The sequence below is a fragment of the Aptenodytes patagonicus genome, chromosome 4, assembly GCF_965638725.1.
Source record: "Aptenodytes patagonicus chromosome 4, bAptPat1.pri.cur, whole genome shotgun sequence".
Taxonomy (NCBI): domain Eukaryota; kingdom Metazoa; phylum Chordata; class Aves; order Sphenisciformes; family Spheniscidae; genus Aptenodytes; species Aptenodytes patagonicus.
Genome location: NC_134952.1, coordinates 14036355 through 14058035, shown reverse-complemented (window position 1 = coordinate 14058035; position 21681 = coordinate 14036355). Strand labels below are relative to the sequence as shown.

At 38.7% G+C, this 21681-nt stretch overlaps 1 protein-coding gene across 6 annotated transcripts in view; it reads right to left on the bottom strand.

The window, feature by feature from the left end:
- Positions 1–2629: 2629 nt before the first annotated feature.
- Positions 2630–21681, bottom strand: part of EVC2 (EvC ciliary complex subunit 2) — an 85316-nt gene continuing 66264 nt past the window's right edge. For 5 of the 6 annotated variants that reach the window (XM_076335921.1, XM_076335923.1, XM_076335922.1 and 2 more), the window contains 7 exons: positions 17978–18205; positions 14944–15158; positions 13402–13489; positions 6404–6484; positions 5554–5747; positions 4559–4660; positions 2630–4071 (listed from right to left, as the gene is read on the bottom strand). In XM_076335921.1, coding sequence (XP_076192036.1) covers positions 3798–4071; positions 4559–4660; positions 5554–5747; positions 6404–6484; positions 13402–13489; positions 14944–15158; positions 17978–18205 — 1182 coding nt within the window. In that variant the 3' untranslated portion in view covers positions 2630–3797. The remainder of the gene's footprint in view (positions 4072–4558; positions 4661–5553; positions 5748–6403; positions 6485–13401; positions 13490–14943; positions 15159–17977; positions 18206–21681) is intronic. The other variant, XM_076335926.1, reaches the window with a different exon arrangement.

The window sequence follows — 21681 nt, the reverse complement described above, 5'->3', positions numbered from 1 at the left end:
CAAATAGTTGCACAGGTCCAGAAGCATATGGATGCTGATTCTGTTTAAATCTATGGACACTGAGGACCTTGACAATTTTAAACATTCCAGTAAGTGCCCATTTAATCTTAAAAGGACCGAAGTATCTTAAAATAATTTTCTTTGAGTCTTTATACGGCGCTAGCATTTTGTCCCCACTGATGCATACCTCTGCTTTGACAAACACTACGTGGTCCTTCATGAGGGATCACACCATGAGCAGAAAGGTGGGCTAATGATAATGCTGAGGAGCCTGTGCACAATGAATAAGTCTCCTGAAAATCCTGAACTGGGAGCCAGGTTGTGCCCAGGGAGTGCCCTGGGCACGAGGGATGTGCTGTGCAGTGGGTGCAGACTGCAAGCTAACGTTACTTAAGTGCATGTTGAAGAAGTTATAAAAAAACCTACAGTTTATTAGTCCAGCGTGGAGAATAATTTCTTCGGTAAATGATACCATTGCCAGTAAGTCAGTTTTTACTGTGTGGATTAAAGCATCACTGCCCAAGGACAGTTACTTTTGCCTATTCTTTGCACGTTTTGGCCTCTTGGTCAATGGCTTCAGGTTGAGGGGAGACAACAGCCGCAATGGAGATGGGAGTACATTGTCAACAGTCAGGGACAAGATGAGAAGTAGCGAACTTGCAGGGGAACACAATTAATTGTGGGATTAATTAGAGGGTCCTTCATTTCCAGTACTTTCAATCTCAGTAAAATGCATTATATAGCTAGGTAGAAACCAACAGGAAGAGTTGCTAAACAACTGACGCATTTCTTTGAAGTCCCAATTCTACAATGAGCACGATATTAGCACCCTTACCAGATACTTTTATCCTTTTATTTGGCTACATCTGTTTAAAATAGGAGGTTCAGCCAGACTGTAAGGTGTCCCTTTCTGATGTTAATTTAGTGAGAATGAAGAACAGCTTGCCCCATGTGGATAACGTTCAAATTCCTGAAGAATTTGGCCTTATACTACTTATTTTATTGATGACTATGAAGCCAAATGGGCTTAATTTGAATGGCTTATCCAGCACAAGCCATTGTTCCTTGGAAGACTTCAGCTGTGAAATACTGTTGTGGTTTAACCCAGCAGGCAGCTAAACACCACACAGCCATTCACTCACTCCCCCCCCACCCAGTGGGATGGGGGAGAGAATTGGGAAAAAGAAAAAAAAAAAAGTAAAATTTGTGGGTTGAGATAAAGACAGTTTAATAGGACAGAAAAGGAAGAGAAAATAATAATAATAATAATAATAATAATAATAATAATAATAATAATAATAATAAAACAATATACAAAATAAGTGATGCACAATGCAATTCCTCACCACCCACCGACTGATGCCCAGCCAGTTCCCGAACAGCGGTCACCACCCCCCCGGCCAACTCCCCCCAGTTTATGTACTGAGCATGACGTCACATGGTACGGAATGTCCCTTTGGCCAGTTTGGGTCAGCTGTCCTGGCTGTGCCCCCTCCCAGCTTCTTGCTGGCAGGGCATGGGAAGCTGGAAAGCCCTTGACTAGTGTAAGCACTGCTTAGCAACAACTAAAATGTCAGTGTGTTATCAATATCATTCTCATCCTAAATCCAAAACACAGCACTGTACCAGCTACTAGGAAGAAAATTAACCCTATCCCAGCCAAAACCAGGACAAATATGGATGCCAATACCTATGACACACACACAGAACTGCACACACAACAGCTGGTCCTCCTGTGTCCTCTGAGCGACTCAAAGCTGAACATAAGTCAACTCTTTATTGAAGTGGGCTATTAACTAGGTAGTACTTCTTTCATAAGGCACAAGAGATGTTAAAATCTGGCCATTTCTTTGAATATGTATTGCACGATATGAAACTGATTCATAGCAGGGCATGACTTTCCCTGCTTAGAATAGTTACAATCAATGAGCTGCTTCAAATTTGTGATGAGGTGTGTGAGAGTTACAAATCAGCTTTCTATTATTAGACATACAGATTATCTGTTAAGGATAAGAAATTGATATTGCAACCAGTATTTAGATGTTGCATTATATTATTGTAACTGATTAAAGCTATCGGCCCCAATGTCTTATCTGTGATCAGCACTGTCATTTCCCTTTTATATTATAACAGCCTAGAGTCTGGGCTTGCTAAGAAATCTTGGAAGAGACTCACATTCAAGAGAGGGTACTTCAGCTTTCAAGTGCTCCTTGCAGCCCCCAGCACAGCTCAGGTTTTCCTATTGGCTTTTCTTGCATAGGGCCAAACCCCTTTCTGAAACACCTGAGCCTCCTTCTATGCTGCTCTGACCCACCTCCAAGGTAGGACAGACCCTACCCACTCCTCGGGGACGATATACCAGACGCATTAAAATGTAGAGACTCTGAAATCCCACAACCCTGATAGACTCCTCTTTCTGTGAGAGCGATGACTTCTATGAAAAGACTGAAGAATGCAATCAAAAAATAATTACGATTATCAGGCTAATTACTGCATACATTTGCTAATGCTAATAGTGATATGAAACACTAATTGTTGTTTACTGTGGGATGAATACTTAAACTTGTCAAGAGAAGGGGGGGGGGGATGTTTTTTTCCACTTGGAATAGATGCCAACTGCAGACACATGTACATTGTAACATTTTAATTTTTAAAATGAAATTGGCACCCTATTAATACAAAGACACAGAACCTCCATACATGAAAAATTGCAAAATATATGATCACAGTACCGTCAGAGCATAGCATTCAAATGCAGTTCAAAAAAACCCCTCAAAACAGGCTTGAATATCATGAAATATTAACAAATATATGTGTTTCTTTTAATTAGCCTTTTCCTGTTCCTGTTTTTAGGGTTCATATTTACAGGCTTCTTTCTGTCAACTAGAAAGGCTTAAAAATTAACTCTTTTTGAAATATAAAATGATATTCTCATCGATTTAGAGAAATCCAGGAATAAGAACTTCAAAAATACCCACCTAAAATTGTGACAGTTGGCAGCACTGCAATCAAAAAAGCTTTTGAAGGTATTAAACGCCCATTTACATTTTTCCCTTTTCTACTGAGCAAGTGTGATGATATTGGTTCACCAAGAAAAAGACTGCAACAGGTTGCAAATACTTAACACAGTTTTGAACCGTAGCCACATTCATAGTTCAACTGAAGTAAGTTTAGAAACCATAGTGAAAAGCTGAAGTTACTCCAGGATGTAAGCTAAGTACGTATGTACACGCTGAAGATTTGGACTACCAACTATCACTGTAGAACACAGACTGCAGAAGTAACATTCAAAGCCTATTAAGAACACAACATTAAACAGTAAATTAGCTAGAATAATAGAAAATCAGAGAACAGAGGACTTGTGGGTCATCCACGTCATCTCTTCATGTCATCTGCTATACCGCAGCTTATTACAATAATATATAAATACAAGAACAGTAAATCAGTACTGACTTTATATAATAAATAACCTTTCTATATAAATTATGAAAATACAGCTACAGTAAAATCAGTGCAAAAATGATCAAAATGTACTGAAGGAACACTGAGTCCTGCCTGCCAGGACGTGCATCATAAAACACCCATATTTCATCTACTGCATCATACGCTGACAAGAATTAAAAAATGCACAATGCACATTGCTAACTGTGCCATTCTAAAATTACAGGTATTTACAATGTCAGAGAATAGTAACACGCACGTGTTATTTAAACTGCACATTTCATCCTTTCTCATTATTTTACTGAATTTTAAATAACTTCCTCTTCCCTAATTGATATTTTGAATGGAAGTCACCCTCATGAGTCCATATTTGCACGAGCAGCCTTTTTGGAATTAAGAAAGTTCTTTTTCTTTTTCCTTGGAGAATTATGCAAAGAAAGTATTGGATCACTCGGCTCGCGGAACAAAAATACCTTCTCCCCTGTATCTAATAGCTCTATGGCTTTGGCAGTTGCAGTGTTCAAAGGACCAGGTGGATCAGACTGTTCCATAGGAGGATGTGTAGCCGAATATCCAAGATGAATGAGTGATGCTTTTTCCAAGAGGGCAAGTTGCTTCTTCTTTATCAAGCTACATTAATGAAAAAAATTGAATTGAAAAATGAAAACTTGGGCAAAAAAAGCATAAAATTCCTGTATCAAATCCTGACATAGAAGTGGTGACTTTGGAAGCTAAAGAAAATCGTATTTCAAACAGACAGAATTGTAATTTCCATTCCAATCCCCAATAACTTGCATATCATTTTATGAGATACAAAACTGCATAAGGAAAGGTGACCTTATAATAAACAGCCATAGGGAAGATGGGCAAGGTATATGAAAAATGTGTGAATTTTGTGGATTTGTACAGAAAAATCTTTTTAGACATTTACTATTATTGCTTATTATGTGTAAAGATATTGTAGGAAACACAAGCACCAAACAGCAGAACAGTGTCAGAAAATGCGTATTTATGAACTTATTTTCTGATGTCTAACAGATGTAAGAGGAACCTTTGGAGATGAAACGAAGTATAAAAAAAAAAAAATCATATATGCTTCTTCCTGCTTTCTCCTTACCTGTCTTCTCTCTTGTTTAGAGAAGGGAGCTTTTCTAAACTTCTGTTTATCAGATCTTGCCTTACTTTGTTCTCCAGTGCTTGCCACAACTCCTGGTTCTTCCTGAAGGAGCAGGAAAGAAAAAAATTCCCAGCAGCAAATCCCCAAATATACATACTTTCCTCCCCTTTCTGATTTTAGCTACCAATCCCATGACAGTAGTACCATGAATACAGCCAGTAAGAGCGTTCAAGGATTTTTGCTGCCCTGCCACAAATAATTTAAATCAGCTAAGATCACACCTCAGGGCATGGTCCCAAGGACCCTTATCTGTTCCTTGACAGCTCACACCTGACAAACTAGAGGGCTCTGTGCCACAAGATCTGCTTTTCTCCCCTTGCCTTGTCGTGGCAGGGAGTTGGGAGAGAGGGTCCGGGAGCACCTCTCTGTGTTAGCTGCACAGCTATTCAGCTGGTGTTAATGGGGATAAACTGGAGGGATGAAGGCTCTGGGAGACTACCCGTCTCTGTGAGTAAAGGGAAAAAACCAGTGGCCACTTGGGACTTTAGTAATGAACTACAAAGGGACAGGTATCTGCAAGGTTGAAACTTTCATTATTAGAAAGGAGGACCTCCTTTATATCTTTAGGAACTATAGACACCTGAAATCTGTTGTGCTATGAATATTATAAATACAAGAAGCTGGAAGGCAAGTATTTTAATAAACTCCAACTAAAGTCAACAGAAAGAAAATGATCAGAACAAGACTTATAAATCTATAAAATAACCATTTAATTCATGAAGTTATAAAATTTATTAACTATCAATTTTTTATAGTTAAAATATTTCACAAAATAAGGTCGCAGTTTCAAAGTATTTTTACCCCACAAAAATATTTCAAAAGAAAACCTATGCACCTGTGATTTTTTCTATTGCTATCAAACTGCTTGTCCAGCAAATACGTATACGTGTAAAGCAATAATCTTCAACGGTCTACCAAAAAAATACCACACTTACCTTTTCTTACAGCTGCCAGACTCATCTGCATTACTGTCACTTTCAGCAACACCATCTGAATATTTACTGATGGAATCAAGGACAGAAAGAACCTCACTTTGTGAGCTGGAGGGCAGCAACAAGTTCAGGATCCTGTGCAACATCCCCATTGGTACCCTCGTCAGTTTAGCTAAATAACCTGCCAGTCGGAGCTCCTAGAGGATTAATGAGTAGATGACATAAATTTAGCATTGAAAATAAAAAAAGTGTTAGAGAATTTTAATTACTATCATTAAAGAATTATTCATTATAGAAACAAAAAATATTATTCAAAATCATGTTAGCGGTGACAGTTTTGGTGTCAAGTGGTCATAGTCCCATGTTCACTGTTTCTACCCACACTGGCCCATCTATATTACGGTTGTCCATTTCATTCTGGATATAAGCAATGTAAATGTTAACCAACCAGTTGATCTTAGCGTATGTGCTTAGGGCATATACTTGATGCCCTTCGGTCTGAAAAAAATCACAATGCAATGATATTCTAGCATGTAAGGTTTAGTTAATTTATGGATTGTACTATTATAAAGAAATCCGTTCAAGATAGCGATGAAGCGATACGGCATTCCTTGGTCTGTAAAATTAGGGGGGGGAATAGCCTCTGATACCTAAGGATAACATTTACATGTTGCCATGGTTGAGCATTTCATTGTTCAGCCTCTCTTAACACCAGATTCTGTGATAAGCTCAGAGAACAGCTTGTAACATTTGTTAAGAGGTGAAGGAAACATCTGGTTTTGTTTTGGTGTTGGTTTTTTTTTTCCACGTCCTTTCTTTTTTGGCCCAAAGGTCAGTGGTAAAGCATACTCACAGAGCATGCTCGCTCTCGCTGCCTCTGCCGTACACAGGCTGAAGCCCAGCAAGCCTGGCACTCTGCTGCACCAACTCTGTGCTAGTAAGAAAACCATACCTAAGTGATACTGACTTAAACGTGCTGCATACATGTCAGTGGCAGGCCATTTCATGACACTCAAGTTGCAGTAAACAAAACAGTTCCCGGCGTCCACCCCACGCATTTCTGAATTTGTGTCATTTCACAGCATCACAGTATCACAAAAGTTATGTTTTTCATAGCATTAATACAAATTATCACTATACCAGTATTCACGATGTTTTCTCCAAGTAATGTGAATTGATGTGAATTAACAGTTATTTCAGCGTTTCAGACACTCACTCAAATAGCCTAAGTTCAAATTTAGTTGTTCCCTAGACAATCAACCAGCCCCATTTCCTGCCCCCCTTCAAACAGCAAAACCCTGTTGCTGTTTTCAGCTCTGCTGTCAAAACCACTGTGTCCCCAGAGCTGTTTCTGCAGATTTCTCATGCGTATCAAATATGAGAAGTCTACAATACATTGAGAACTACATGGAAAGAAAAGAGTAGAGCAAATTAAAGCAAGTTAAATGCCTCAAAGGATGCCAGAAAAATGCTGTTGTAGTCTATTCAAACCATACATGTATCTCAGGTAGCCAAAGTTAGGTAAAACATGTCAAACGTTGAGAGATGACTCATGGCAGCTGAGTCACCTCCGCTCTGTAGACCCTCCTATAAGCATTGATGGGGGAGATGACTACAAAGCCCATGTCACATAAAAACCCCACAAGGTCCCACCATGCAGGAAGACAGCCAATTTCTTTGTCCACAGTGGATTCAAAATGTCACAGCAGATGTTTGAACTCTGCCTCTTTTTTGCATGACGAATATTCAGAGGAGCGAATGCACCTAGGAGATCCCTGTATTACGTGCATTTTCTTCTTTGAAAGAAGCTATTTCACCAAAAGGATGCTCTGTAAAGGACGATTTTTTCTGCTAAATCCATGTAAAAACAAACAAAGCAATCACCCCCAAAGCAGCCCTAACCTAAATTTAGACAGCCACACAAAATAAAGAAATCAATCAACCTCCTTTTCCCATAACTGTTCTCCAAGCAGAGAACTCCTCTCCAAAAGGCAGGAAAAGTAGCCACTTCCCAAAGTTTCCTGCGCTCTTCAGTGTTGTTACAGGTTTTCCATGGAAACCACTGAGATACTAGAATGAACAAGACAAAATCCTAAGATTGATGAGAGATTAGTAAGTTGATGGGGTATCTAAAACGTCCAATATCTTCACCCTAAACAGGCACCAAAGTTAGGTAAAAGAGATGTCTGTTCAGGCTACTTAGGGCGAGAAATGGTTTGATTCTTCCCTGGGGAGGAACGTAAATAAGAGCTTAAATCTTAATACAGACATCTAAGTTTAATTTCTATAGTTGCATACAGACTGTGTTGTACTTTTGGTCTATAAAAACTATTCTTCTAGAAACTTACAAAAAACAACATTAAGTGAGAATAAAAATGACACATCTCTGTGACCTTTTTGGCTAAATGGTCTCAGGACTTTTAACTTAGTAATTTATACGCGGATGATCGAAACATCATGACATCAGTACTGCTTTCCTTTGTAATAGTTTCCTCTTTAAAACGTTATTTTCTCCACTCTGACCCTTACCTTTCTGCATCAAGAATGATTTGGACTGAGAGGCAACTCTTAATGCTTTTCTAACACAGCAGAAGGTGCCACAACGCTGTCAACAGTACCAAAAGTGGCACAGGTACCCACCGGCCAGGTGCATCTAGCATATGTACGGCAAAGGGAGTGCTGATGTGTGAACACACACCAGCAGTGAGCAGCACTTTCAGATGCTCACAGCTACCCAGACCAGCTTGCAGAAGCGGGAAGGAGAAATGAATGTGCATGCAAACACAGGAATGGTCACACTAGTCAGACCAAAAGCCCTCCAGGGTGGGATGAGTTTGATTCTCCAGGTATATTATATGGTAAGGTACCACAAAGATTAGGAATTCACTTTTTTCATAACATCTAATGGATACAAATACTACTTGCGCCACCAATAACCTCATCTGTATTCTCTGAATTTGGTCAAAATAAAAACAGGAATGAATTGTAGTTTACAAATAGCAGAATTACTTTTAAGTATTTGGACCGAGCAATGTGTACTTAAACAACTAATGCAAGAATCAATGAACTTGATCCATGCTGTGTTTCAAGCTTACTGTGCTGTTTCCACACGACAGTCTGCCTGTATCATCTGTCATCTCTAAAATGCAACTAGTGTACCTGGGGCTATAGCTATGAGCTTATTTGAAAGTAACTTCTCAGCCAGAGGCTTATGATCCTGAACTCACTATCATTCAAGCAAATCTCTTATTGACCTACATGTGCCTCGATAAGGATGTAAGCTGAAATACGAAATGTAGGAAAGTAAAACTTATCTGGTTTTCCAGAGAGGGCTGCATCCACAGTTCTGAAAACTAGTCTAAAGGGGAAAATCCTCTTTAAAGAAAAGAATGAGTGTAAGATATAGAGGTACAATAGCTATAGTTTCCTAATACTTGCCAATGTAATGTGTTCTATAAATTGTAAGAAAACGGGGCAGAGGGGGGGGAGGGCAGAAGATTTAAAAATCAATTCCCGTATCAGCTCACAGGATAAGCACATCCAAAAGTAGGAACATGTTACACTGTGAGCCTTAATAAATTAATAAATTACTCTTCTACTAAGCAGATATTTCTTTAGAGTTGAATTAAGAGTAGTTAGGTTTGGAATTATAGTTGGAGTTATTTTACTATTATATTTGCTGAGAACAGTAATTTTGTTTTGTGTATCTGCAGGGTAAATATGTATAGGTTTTATGGAATTTCAATAAAGTATGTCCCAGAATATCTCTGGGCTACACTTTATATGAATAAATATAAACACAAAAACCCCAATGGTATATCTAATGCATATTTACACAAATTATTTCTTCAGGGAATCTTATGAACAAAACACAAAGCACAGTCCCCCAAGTATACACTGAACAGTGCATCCAGTTTCTCAAGTGCAGCGAGATGACAGTGATGCTCTTTAGTATCTGTCTTCAAGATGCCAAAATCTGTAATTATCAAGGGTCCTTGTTCACCTGCTAGGGTGCTAAGAGGACTGGGTACTGTGAAAATTATGATATATTCTGTTTGCATGCATCTGTAATCTGCAAAACAATGATTTTAACCTCTCAACTTGCAGAATACATACCACGCTGTTCAGAAGCTCTTTCACAATGTATCTGTGCCAAAGAAACTTAACCATCACAGGAAGACAGTTAAATTGTGAGCAACTTAAGCAATATGGCTTACCTATGCTACAGAAAAGCAATATCCAGCTTCCCCCCCAGCCAAGTGGTATGATCTTGGGGAATATAGAACAAGAAGTGTCAGTATTTAATTATAAAACTTTCTAGGACTGAAACGAGCCACAATAATGTGCAAACCCAGCATATTCCTGGTTAGTCCTGGGCAGTCCAATCATAAATATGATTAACACTTCCAAAAGAAAAAGAGCACTGTCTTTGAACTGAAATGCTAAGAAAAGAGCCAAGCTCTCTTGCAATAGGGTTCCCCTCGAAATGAATGACTCACAGCCAGCAGCAGTAGCACTCAAGCCACCAGGTTTGTTTCTCTTCCCTCCCACCAAGTCCTACACAGCTGCTTCAGCATTCATCTTAACATGCCACACTTCCTGAATTCATGCCTTCATGAGGGAGGTAGATGCTGAGGCTCCATCAGAGACAACCAAACTCAAGAGCAGCAGAAAAACATTTCACAACATCCTTTGCAAGATAAGAACTCTTCTGCTGAGCAGTTGGCTTGTTACGTGCATCTTCTTCCTACCCTTCTATGCCCAGGAGTATGGCAAACTAAGAACCATAGTATAAGATTAATGTAGTCTTCATGCTCTCTTTAAGAGTTCCCACTTAATGGTGACTATTTTTGCCAGCCTATGAAATTGCTAAATAAGCACTGTACAAGGTCTCTTCAATTAGGACAAGATTGCAAGGCAATAGCAGATTTAAAAGCATTGAAATTAAACTATGATAATGGTCTCAGCAGTGCTAATCTGGAGGAGTTGGTCTGTGCTGTTTAAAGCCTTTATAATAGCCAGCATTTCTGGATGCAGCATATTTTGTCAGATAAATATATAATGAACTAGGGAAAAAAACAAAACAAAACAGTACAAAAAGAATTCACAAGACTACAGCACACCAAGACCAATGACTTAAACCACAGTAGTACAGGGAAAGATCAGCAAAGCCCCAAGGACCTTCCAAAGCATGTTCAATTTTTCTATCTGTTCTGATGTTTATTTTCCACTGAAGTTGAATGGAGTTTATTTTATCTAAGACTTATCTTATATTTATCATATTCAACATGTATCTGAAGCACTGTATGTGTCAACAAAATATTCATGCAAGCCTGTTAACTCCTCACCTGTTTTGCAAAAGAAAAAAAAAAAAGGAATATTGAACAGGATGAAAGATCATCTTTTCTTCTAGAAAAGTGTTCTGAAATCTTGAGCTATTAGACAAACTGCATCTACAAATGGACAAATAAAGCCTCAAATTTATGACTGAATGAATAACTGAAAATAGCAGGTGACTGCCTCGCCAGCATTACACAAGTTATTTTAAAGGATCATAAATGAATACATATAAAGTTTAAAGTTATAAAGAAATAATCAGATTAAAACTCACCATCATGTGAATATTTACATCATAAGCACCCTACGAAGGCCCGCAGCAGAAATTTTTATCAGTGTCAGCAGGATGCTATTTCTGTGAAGTCCCAATAAAACTTTAGGAGCTCTATGTGCAGTATGCGATGGGGGCAGAAAACAGTGAGAAGGAACTGAAGACTGGAACAGAATTCAGCAGCTCCTGATAGCCACATCCGCTTACAATATCCAAAATGTTAAGGCCAACAGGGTAGCAAGCCGGTTTGAAAAAAGACAGTTGCAACAGGAGGTGGGGGGGAAATCAAAGAGTTAAATAATAATACTACTAAAAAAAACCCCCAAAATCTAAGGGAACACATAGCTTGAATATAAAACCGGCAGGCTGGTAATGCTGGTCATGACCTCCTCAGCAAACACCTTCAAATTTTACACTCTGCAAGACACATCAGAATGGGTTTTTGGTGTTCATATTATTATGCCCAGAGGATAGGATGCTCTTGGAAAGTGTTAAGATGAGGTTTGAATTCCCACTCTGCCTGATTTAATTCATTAGCACAAAGTGAGATCCTCCATTCCAGGACAGCACCTTAGCCATCAGATATTCAGAGGTAAGTCTCTTCCAGCGAGGCTCATGGAAGGACTCCACTCTGAATGGAGCCCAAGCGTCCACACAAGAGGCAGAGACTGAAGTGATTATCACCCTGTCCTGGTTTGGGCTGGGACAGAGTTAATTTTCTTCCTAGTAGCTGGTACAGTGCTGTGTTTTGGATTTAGCATGAGAATAATGTGATAACACACTGATGTTTTAGTTGTTGCTAAGCAGTGTTTATACTAAGTCAAGGACTTTTCAAGCTTCCCAGACTCTGCCAGCGAGGAGGTGCACAAGAAGCTGGGAGGGGGCACGACTAGGATAGCTGACCCAAACTGGCCAAAGGGATATTCCATACCATGTGACATCATGCTCAGTATAGAAGCTGGGGGGAGTTGGCCGGGGGGCAGCGATTGCTGCTCAGGGACTGACTGGGAGTCGGTCGGCAGGTGGTGAGCAGTTGCATCAGGTTTTCTCCTTTCCCTGTTCCCCTCCCCCCATTGTTTTACTTTCCATTACAGTTTATTATTATTATTCTATTATTTCAAGTATTAGACTGTTTTTATCTCAACCCACAAGTTTTTTTTACTTTTGCTCTTCCCATTCTCTCCCCTATCCCACCGGGGGTGGGGCAGGGGTGGTGGTGGTGAGTGACCGGCTGTGTGGTGCTTAGTTGCCGACTGGGGTTAAACCACGACACACGCTCCTGTGAGCTTTAGCAGATCTTGATGCAAATTCCTTACCCAAATCAGAGTAAGGATCTGAAAACATGTGCTGCGTTCCAGGTGAATCTCCTAAGACAGATAAAATATACAGGAGTCTCACTCCAATTCTTCATGAGAGCAGCTGACCTCAAATAGACATCTAACTCAAGAGAGGATAAAGAGTTCAGAAAACTGAGCAGAAACAAGCCAAGACACAGGAAAAGCTGAGACACCCTTAGTCTAAGTGGTCCCTCCTTGGCCTGTTGGCCTCTGAAGCTCCCAATTTATGATACAGGTGACTGCGACCACACTTGTCCCTGAGAGGCAAGATACTTGGATGCAAAAAGCTGCAACACGAAGTCTCTTTTCTGACGCTAGGTACATATCTCAACTAAGGCCTGCAGATAAAACTTGGCAACAACAGCAATTCATTTTTAATGCCTTTTGTAGCACTGACAGGCAGCCAACAGATAGCAAATTACCTGAAGAGGTGATGCTCTTTTTGAAAACAATATGAGTAATGATACTAGAAAATTTAACTAGCAGTCCTATCATTTAGTTTTCTAACACGATCAATGCAAACCCTTTCTAACACTGATTAAAGCCTAAACAAAACCCTTGTCTCATTACATGAAAAATCAGACTGTAAATCTGTCTGTAAACCAGAAACTCAGGCAATTTAGTTCTCTCCACAGAATGAAATGCAACAGGACAACCCTGGAAAGGATTTATAAGTGAACAAAAAGAAGTATAACTCAGTAAAATTCAAAAGGCTGAAAGTAGGTCAGAATTAAATGAATGATAGAAGTGAATGATAATACAGGCTGCAAACACCAGAACTGGTAGTGACTATTAGCAGAACTGGGTCCAAATACATCTGTAATGGTTCCCAAAAAAGCAAGAAAAGCTGATTTCCAGATACAGCTGTAATTTAAACTTGGAAGCTTTGTTCAATTTCATGCTTACCTGACTATAAAGTGCCAAAAATGCATCCATTTCTATATTTTCCAGGAGATCTTCAAGCACTGCGCAATTCCATTGCTCATCTCTCAAGCTGAAGTGAAAGACAGAATTAACATCGAAATCTTCCCAGGCGCAATGACTGTATTATAGGTAACAATATGTGAAAGTCATCCATTCAGGAAGTGTATCTTTCTGTCAGCCAAGTTGGGTGAGCAGTGTAACTTCTAAAATAAGCCAACTTCTCCTCTTTTCTCCCCTGAACCACGAAGCAAACATCAGAGCAGAATCAAAGGCTATGCTCTTGCACACAATTCAAATCTGGAATCGCTCCAAAGCAACATGATTCAACCTGTCCCCATCCTCTTCTTTAAATTTCATCACCACACTTTATGGCAAGTTGTGGATCTTTTTGTTGCTGGAATATAATAGTAAACAGTTAACTTCTGCACCACTGGCGATTTTTTTGTTTCTCGACCAAATCATGAAGCCATCCTTACGTCATTTGTGAAAAGTACAAAACTTCTTTCTTCCATTATGTTTTCAGGTAAATAGTAAAGCCTAGTTGCAGTTTCTTTGAAGGCTTCACTGATGTATCTCTATGGTAGTATCCACAAGCCAGTAACCTATCTGCTCTTCTAGTGACTCTTCTGCAACAGGAGAGTTGTTAATCTACATTGAGTAGAGCTCCAGCCCTTTCAGAATTAAAGCAGACTTAAGAGTGCAATAACTCCACTCAATGCCTATCAAAGCCATTTTTAATATATCAGTTGTTTCACAGAAAACCCTCTTTGTAATGGAAAGCACCCTCTCAGGATCTTACATGAACCTTGAAATGTGGTAGGTTTTTAATACTGTGCAATACACATGGAAATGTAATTTCTAACTCCTGTAACCCTAATGAATGTAATACAATATTTTGCAATTTTGCAAATTATCACCCATTTTTGCTAGGAAGACAGATATTTCTATATACCTCCCAAGAGGCATTTTATTTTTTTTGGTCACTGATATCTTTACTTAAAAACTGTCCAGGGAAAAGTGAAATTGAGCCTGTCTCTGAAAAAGAGTTTATATACCCCATCAAAAATGATTGCGTGACAGGGAATTCAGTCTACAGTGTAACAGCGGAGATGGAAATTCAATTTAAATTGTCTCAGCTACTTCCTCTGACCCCAGCAGATCAAGTTTCATTGAAGTCCCTAACTATCTTCTTGGGAGACAATGGAACAGGATTAAAATTCTTTTCCTCCTTGCTGCTAAGAAGTATTGTTATTTTTCCACTGCCCCCATCAAGAAATAGTGATTTCCATGCAACACATCACAATCTATATGTAACTAAATTATTATTATTTCATGTTTCTTGTTTCAATATTCCCAAGACTCCTCAGTTATGCTCTTGGCCACATCACAAAAATGCACTGTTCAAACATAGATGTATAGTCCCTCCCCAACACAGCAGAACATTTAGCCTGCTTTTTCTCTGTGATATCTTACGGTCTGTAGGGATTGCAGTAACTTAGTAAAACCTGAGACCAAAGCACTTACCTTTGCTGGTGCAGATTTATAAATTGCCTACATTTATTCATGGCCTGTCTTAGCAGAACTGTCACCTGTCTGTCTGCATTCGTTTCCACAGCTTCATTTGAAAGTCCCAATCCATCCGGAGTCCACCTCTGCCTACTCATTAGATGCTGCTGCTGCTGAGCTGACTCCTTATGCAACATCTCATACTCCAGCTTCCTGTCAAGTTCTTCAATCTCCTAGAGGTTGAAAACACGTAAAGATAAAAAGTCGTAATTTAACTTGGAAGAACAAATTTCATTTGGAGTGAAGAAAAAAGATGGTATCAGAATTTCTGATACTAGTTTATTCATTTCTCATTCTACCCAGCCACTTGCAGTCATTACGCTTTCCAATTCATTGCATGGCTTCAGTAAACATGACTTGCGTGCTATGAATATCAGAACAATGCCGAAAGTTATGAGTCAATTTTCATTGTGTTAAGGATCGATGCTCTCTGAGACCTTCCACTGTAGAGGACATCTAGAAAGTACACTACCAGCATGGCTGAGATCCAAACAAAAGAATGGCACCATTAGAATTAATCTATAAGCTGCATAAAGCCACTGAAACAGCTTGAGAAACTCGGACTGACTAGTTTTAGTTATATTGAATCAACAGCTAACATCAAAGAGGTTTGAAGTTAAAAGACAATAATTCACATTTAGTGTGATAAAATTAGGGTTAAAATACAATGCTTTAAAAATCAAAGGGTTAAAACCCAAAGTCTTAAGTGGACTGGATCCCTCATGCCAAAGATCTCTCTTTGGTCAAAGAATCAAACTAGACATCAGAAGGATGACTTCATATTCCAGTTTTCCAATGTCATTTTTGTCTGACCTCAAACAAGTTGCTTCGTTTCTCAGCACCCTACTTCCCAACCTGTAGCTTGGAGAACATGCTGAATTTCAATCTATTCCTCCACCTCATCATCTGTATTCAGACTAGAAATCCATTGGAGCATGGTGTCTCTAAGTAAGTATCTGCTCCCCGGTCAGCAAGATTTGACATTGGAGCTTAGATCCACTCTCCTAACACCAAAACCGAACATTACCTTGCTATCTTTAAGGGGATGAAGCAAATTTACATATAGCCGCATGTGTTTGTTTCACTGATTGGCAAAACTATCACTGATGTCATCAGCATTAGGGAATCCTGTGTATTCCGATATATTTGTTTTAAAGTAACAGGTGTTTAAATTTGATAGCTAGTATGACAAAGGAGCAGAAATAAAACACAGCAAGAGAGAAAGCTGTGATCACCAGGAGGCAGTCCCCATACACCAAGCCTAACAGGCACTTTAAACAGTGCCTAAATTCCACACACCCCCACACCCCCAAAATAGGGCTCAACTCAGTACTTGCACATTGGCTAAAGAATCCAGTGCTAGCTACTCTAGATCTCTCTTCTGTCTCTCCTTCAATCCTTTTTCTTCATCTATTCAAGGACAGAGAAGCTAAAAGCAACTTCTTTCCAGAGCCCTCTTACACTTACTGCATAAAAGGCCATAGTTCCAGATTAAATTATTTTTAATATTCCATCTCCATACAAGTCTTACTATTTACTACAGATTTCATAGAATCATAGAATCATTTAGGTTGGAAAAGACCCTTAAGATCATGAAGTCCAACAGTAAACCTAACACTGCCAAGTCCACCACTAAACCATGTCCATAAGCAGCACATCTACATGTCTTCTTAAATACCTCCAGGGATGGTGACTCAACCACTTCCAAGGGCAGCCTGTTCCAATGCTTGACAACCCTTTCGGTGAAGAAATGTTTCCTAATATCCAATCTAAACCTCCCCTGGCGCAACTTGAGGCCATTTCCTCTCGTCCTATCGCTAGTTACTTGGGAGAAGAGACCAACACCCACCTCACTACGACCTCCTTTCAGGTAGTTGTGGAGAGCGATGAGGTCTCCCCTCAGCCTCCTTTTCTCCAGGCTAAACAACCCCAGTTCCCTCAGCTGCTCCTCATAAGGCTTGTGCTCTAGAGCCTTCACCAGCTTCGTTGCCCTTTTCTGGACACACTCTAACACCTCAATGTCTGTCTTGTCATGAGGGGCCCAAAACTGAACACAGTATTCAAGGTGCGGCCTCCCCAGTGCCGAGTACAGGGGCACGATCACTTCCCTCCTCCTGCTGGCCACACTATTTCTGATACAAGCCAGGATGCTATTGGCCTTCTTGGTCACCTGTTTAATACAAATTTAAACAAAACTGGAAGCATATAAGCATTCTAACTGCCATTCTAAGAGAAACTCTGTAGAGATGACTGCATTAAAATTTAACCAAGAGTTTTCACAGCAATAGCTGTCTAATGATGCCCTCTAGCAAAGAGGTTTTGCTCTTAAAAACCCATTTTGTTTGTTCTACTCCAGTGCTCTCCCAAGCCTCACTTGGATGATTGCAAATAGCAGATGTAAAAAAAAAGAAATCCTTATGAATACAGAGCACTGAAGTATTAAAAAAGAAAACTGACACATACCAAGTATGTAATAAATACAATGAAAGAAGAGGTCTTTCCAAAGTTCCTACTATTTAAACTGTATGAGCATGCTTGGAGGGAGATAGACAGGTAGGAGGCTGTATATATCATCTTTAAAAACCTCGATGATTGATGTATATCGTGTGGTTAAGGATTTTACTAACACAGTCATGACCATTTACACACTATCCCAGTCATGACTCACAATCACTTCCCAATTGTCCTCCTTGTGATCAGCAAAACTTACAACATTAACTAGCCACCAAAACACTGCTCTTTCTGACTGTAGATCTCTGGATGCTACTATAATAAAAATAAATAATAATAATACATAATCTTCCCTGGCTCTAATACTTTCCTTCTCTTTACTTCTTTTACTGAGTGCATTAAAGCGCACATAATCACAGAAATTAAAGGCCGGACCACCAGGAGCTGCAAACCAGCACAGCTAAATCAAAGTCAAATAAGCTACTGTGATAGTTGCTCTCTCCTAACAGAAATTTTTCCTTTTCACAACTTCATTACTTACAGGATTATGTGCTTCCAAAATCTGAATACATTCCAATTTTGACAGGGTTTTTGATGTGCTCAGTTGTTCAAAGAGCAAAGCTTGCACACTTATGATAGCAGTATACAACTCCAACATTTTGGATTTTTTAACAGTCTTTTGAAAGGCTAAAGAAGCAATATACTCTCCAAGGTTATTTTCCAGATCACGTAGTTGACACTCCTTCTCAAGCAGCAACTCATACTTCACCTAAAAAATACCAAAAGACAAATGATAACAAGATTAACAGAAAACCTTACATACATGCTTATGATTTTACTACTCTGTAATTAACAAGCAGGATTAAAGAAGCAAAGAAATCAATGCTTATAATGTAATACATTGTTTTAAAAAGTGCTTTTAACATTAAATTCCAAGCTTTTACTGTGTTTAAGTGATCAAAAAAAATACTACAGTAAGGTCAGTTATTTCAAAGAGATCAGGCTTTGTTTTAGGGTAATCATAACTCTAATATTAAATACTAACCTAAAATAGAGGGTTTATATAATTTTTAATATAATAAAAGTAAAAAATAAAAATATAAATAAACCTATGCTTACCTATGTGATTGGTTAAATGGGAAGATAAAAATACATTCTTCTGTTTAGCAAAAATACCAAATTTATAAAAAGACTGTATTTAGTTTCAAATTGGCAAGTGTCAGTTAGTATTGACCAATGAAATTCAACCTACTGTTCTTCAAGCAAATAACCAAAAATCCTCTTATATTTAAAAAAAGTTAAACTGTAAATCAAGAGCCTACTGGTAATGGATTTCAAACAAGATTAAAACTGGATTGAACGGACATCAAACAGGATTAAATCAAAATGATTTAACTGAACAGCTGTGTTGCTGCCACACATCTGATGGGACATCCACAGAAATTATCCAAGGGTGAAAGGCAAGCACAGCACGTGCAAGCACACCATCAAATACAACATGATTGATGAGCTCTCCATGCCATACCACCAACATTCACAGCCAGTGATATTGCCATTGTGACCATTTTTCTGCAGGACAGTGTGGATAGTAGCCAGCTGCAATTACCCTCTTTAGATGCTTCCATCTGAGCTTGTCACTCTAAGCTCCCTTTATAGTCAAAGAAAAGGAAAAGGTACTTCTCAGTATGTTTCGTATCCTAAAAAATGTTTTTCCACTGACATGTAAGTGTGGATGTCTAGGTTAGACATTGATGGCTACACTGCATATCTAACATTTGGGTAGCTGAATCCTTAAAGACAGTAAATAATTATCAGTTTGGTTTTATTCTCTCTCCCTGTATTATCCATACAGGCCCAGAAGTTGGATTGTAAGAGAGAGAAGACACAGAGAGAGAAAGCACATGCAACCATGAGAGCTCCAACTTCACTACCTGGTGTCAATATCAACTGCTGCCCTACACACTGGATTTAGAATAAAGCTAAGCACAGAAACAGCCCATCTGTACATTGCTGGGTATCAGAGTGCAGGGTTTTTCCTCACTCCAGCTCTAAATTCTCTTTTGGTCCTGACAAATCTAATCCAACAGGTTTCACAGCATACCAAAAAAAAAAAAAAAAAAAAGTTTTCAGAAATCAGCATTTTCAGAAGTTTCCAGTATTATCTCATTTAACAGCAATGCTCAAGTAACTACTACCTGTGACAGAGTGGAAGAACCACAGCCATCAAAGGAGGCATCTCAAAAACTTCTAAATAAGTTTTGATTAAGTTTACTATCACCATGGCACCTGAGATCAGGTACTCAACATTTGCATTCTATGGAAAAGTATTTATCCCATCAAGTTTGGCCTCTCTCTTAAAGAGCAGGCAGAGATGAACATCTCTATTTGAGATACCTACACGGTTAGTATCTTAGCATGGCAGGCATCCTGTGGTATACCTTTACACATGCAGTCTTAATCTCTCTACAGTTTTATCAGTCTGTAAAATAAGAATAATAAAGACCAACAGTATTTGCCCTGCAAGCGCGAACTACAAAACTGTAAAGGTCAACTGTAGTCTTTAGACACTGTATGACTTCCCGTTGGCACAAGACCTGATTTTGCCCCTCAGAATATCTTTGCACAAATAGAGATGGTATGTACTCAAGACATTAAAACCTTATTAGCTTTCTATTCATGCTAATCAGAATTATACATTACTGACTCTATTCATGATTAGTTTTAAAGGACCATTTAAGGAGACTTCCACCAAGTTTTCAGATCCCTAAGATGATAAATATGTAACATGATGCCCATGAATTTTCTCTGGAAATTTTATTGATAAGGAACCTGCTAAGAGTGATTGTGTATCATACAAATTCTATTATCCAATAGATAGAGCTAAATTTAAAATGCGATTTGGAACCACATATGCTTGTAATATTCTCATTCGTGCTCATGTGAAATTCTCCAAAGTCTCTATTACATCATCTGGAATGCCCTTGAATGCAAGAGATGGAAGGTTACCTTCAGGAAATATTTCCTACTAATGTGAATTAAGCCAATTACAACACAAGAGTAAGAAATCATCGTAGAGACACAAAGTAGAGGCAAGATTAATTTTCTTGATATCTTTAACAAATCTCCATCTTAAGACAGACGTTGTCTGTCAACATTACTCTTAATCTAACAAATCGATCTTGAATAATACCAATGTGTGACACTAAATAATAAGTAAGCATATGGGTTACAAATAAACATATGGGATATTTGGGTTAGGAGGAGAATTCAACTCAGAGATCATGCTGGAAATACGGTAACCAAACTGCTAAAACCTAAGCTGTTATTTTTGAACTTGGGAGGCAGAGATGTCCACTGAAAAGCATAAGAGATGGCCAAAATTGGGAGTTTATGGAAAAAGAGCTGAGCTGCCTTCCAGTACTTGTTAAAAAAAAGTAGATGATATTTACCTTAGGATAGATCCAGAAATATCCATTGCTTGTTTCTATGTTTCAGTTTTCAGTAGGAAAAAAAATCAATAATAATAATAGTAATAATAGTAGTTTTTTATATATATCGTCTACGTTCTTTGCAGGCAGGCAAGAAACCTATTAAAGTGAATTTGAGGCCTTTTGATTCCTGTAGAATGCATTTTACTGAAAAGCAAGTAACTTCAGCATCTTCCATTTAAGCTCACAGTCCAGCAGTTCACAGGCATTCGAAGGGGTACCCTGTACTCTAGCAGCACCGGTCGGAAATCAAAGATAAAAACTTCCGCAGAACATCCTACAACTTTGATATAGATTGCACAAGACAGCCAATCCCACCCCAGCTCAGCTTTTTGGGGGAGTTTGTTTGTTTGTTTTGGTTTATTTATCTTGTCAAAGCAAATTTATTTTCAAAATCTGAAGTGTTATTTCAAGATATTCTTATGAGCCAGTGACATAAGACTAAGGCCTAGAAGCAAGACTATTCCACACCTCAGTGCCAAGGTAAATATTTAAAACAAAAATAATAATAATAAAAAAAGTCTTTCTTCAAAAGCCTATGCACAAGACTAATTTCTCAAATAAGACACAAGTTTTTGTTCTGAAAGGCACATTGAATTAATTGTTACACTACTGACCGCTGTGACACAAGACAACATTCTCAAAAGCAATTAGCAATTTTCAGAGCCATATTGTCTGACTGTCCAATTTTTTAAGGTCTCACTTGCGAAGTTTCCATTGACTTGCCCTCACCCCTCTTTTCGGCGGTGGAAAGTTG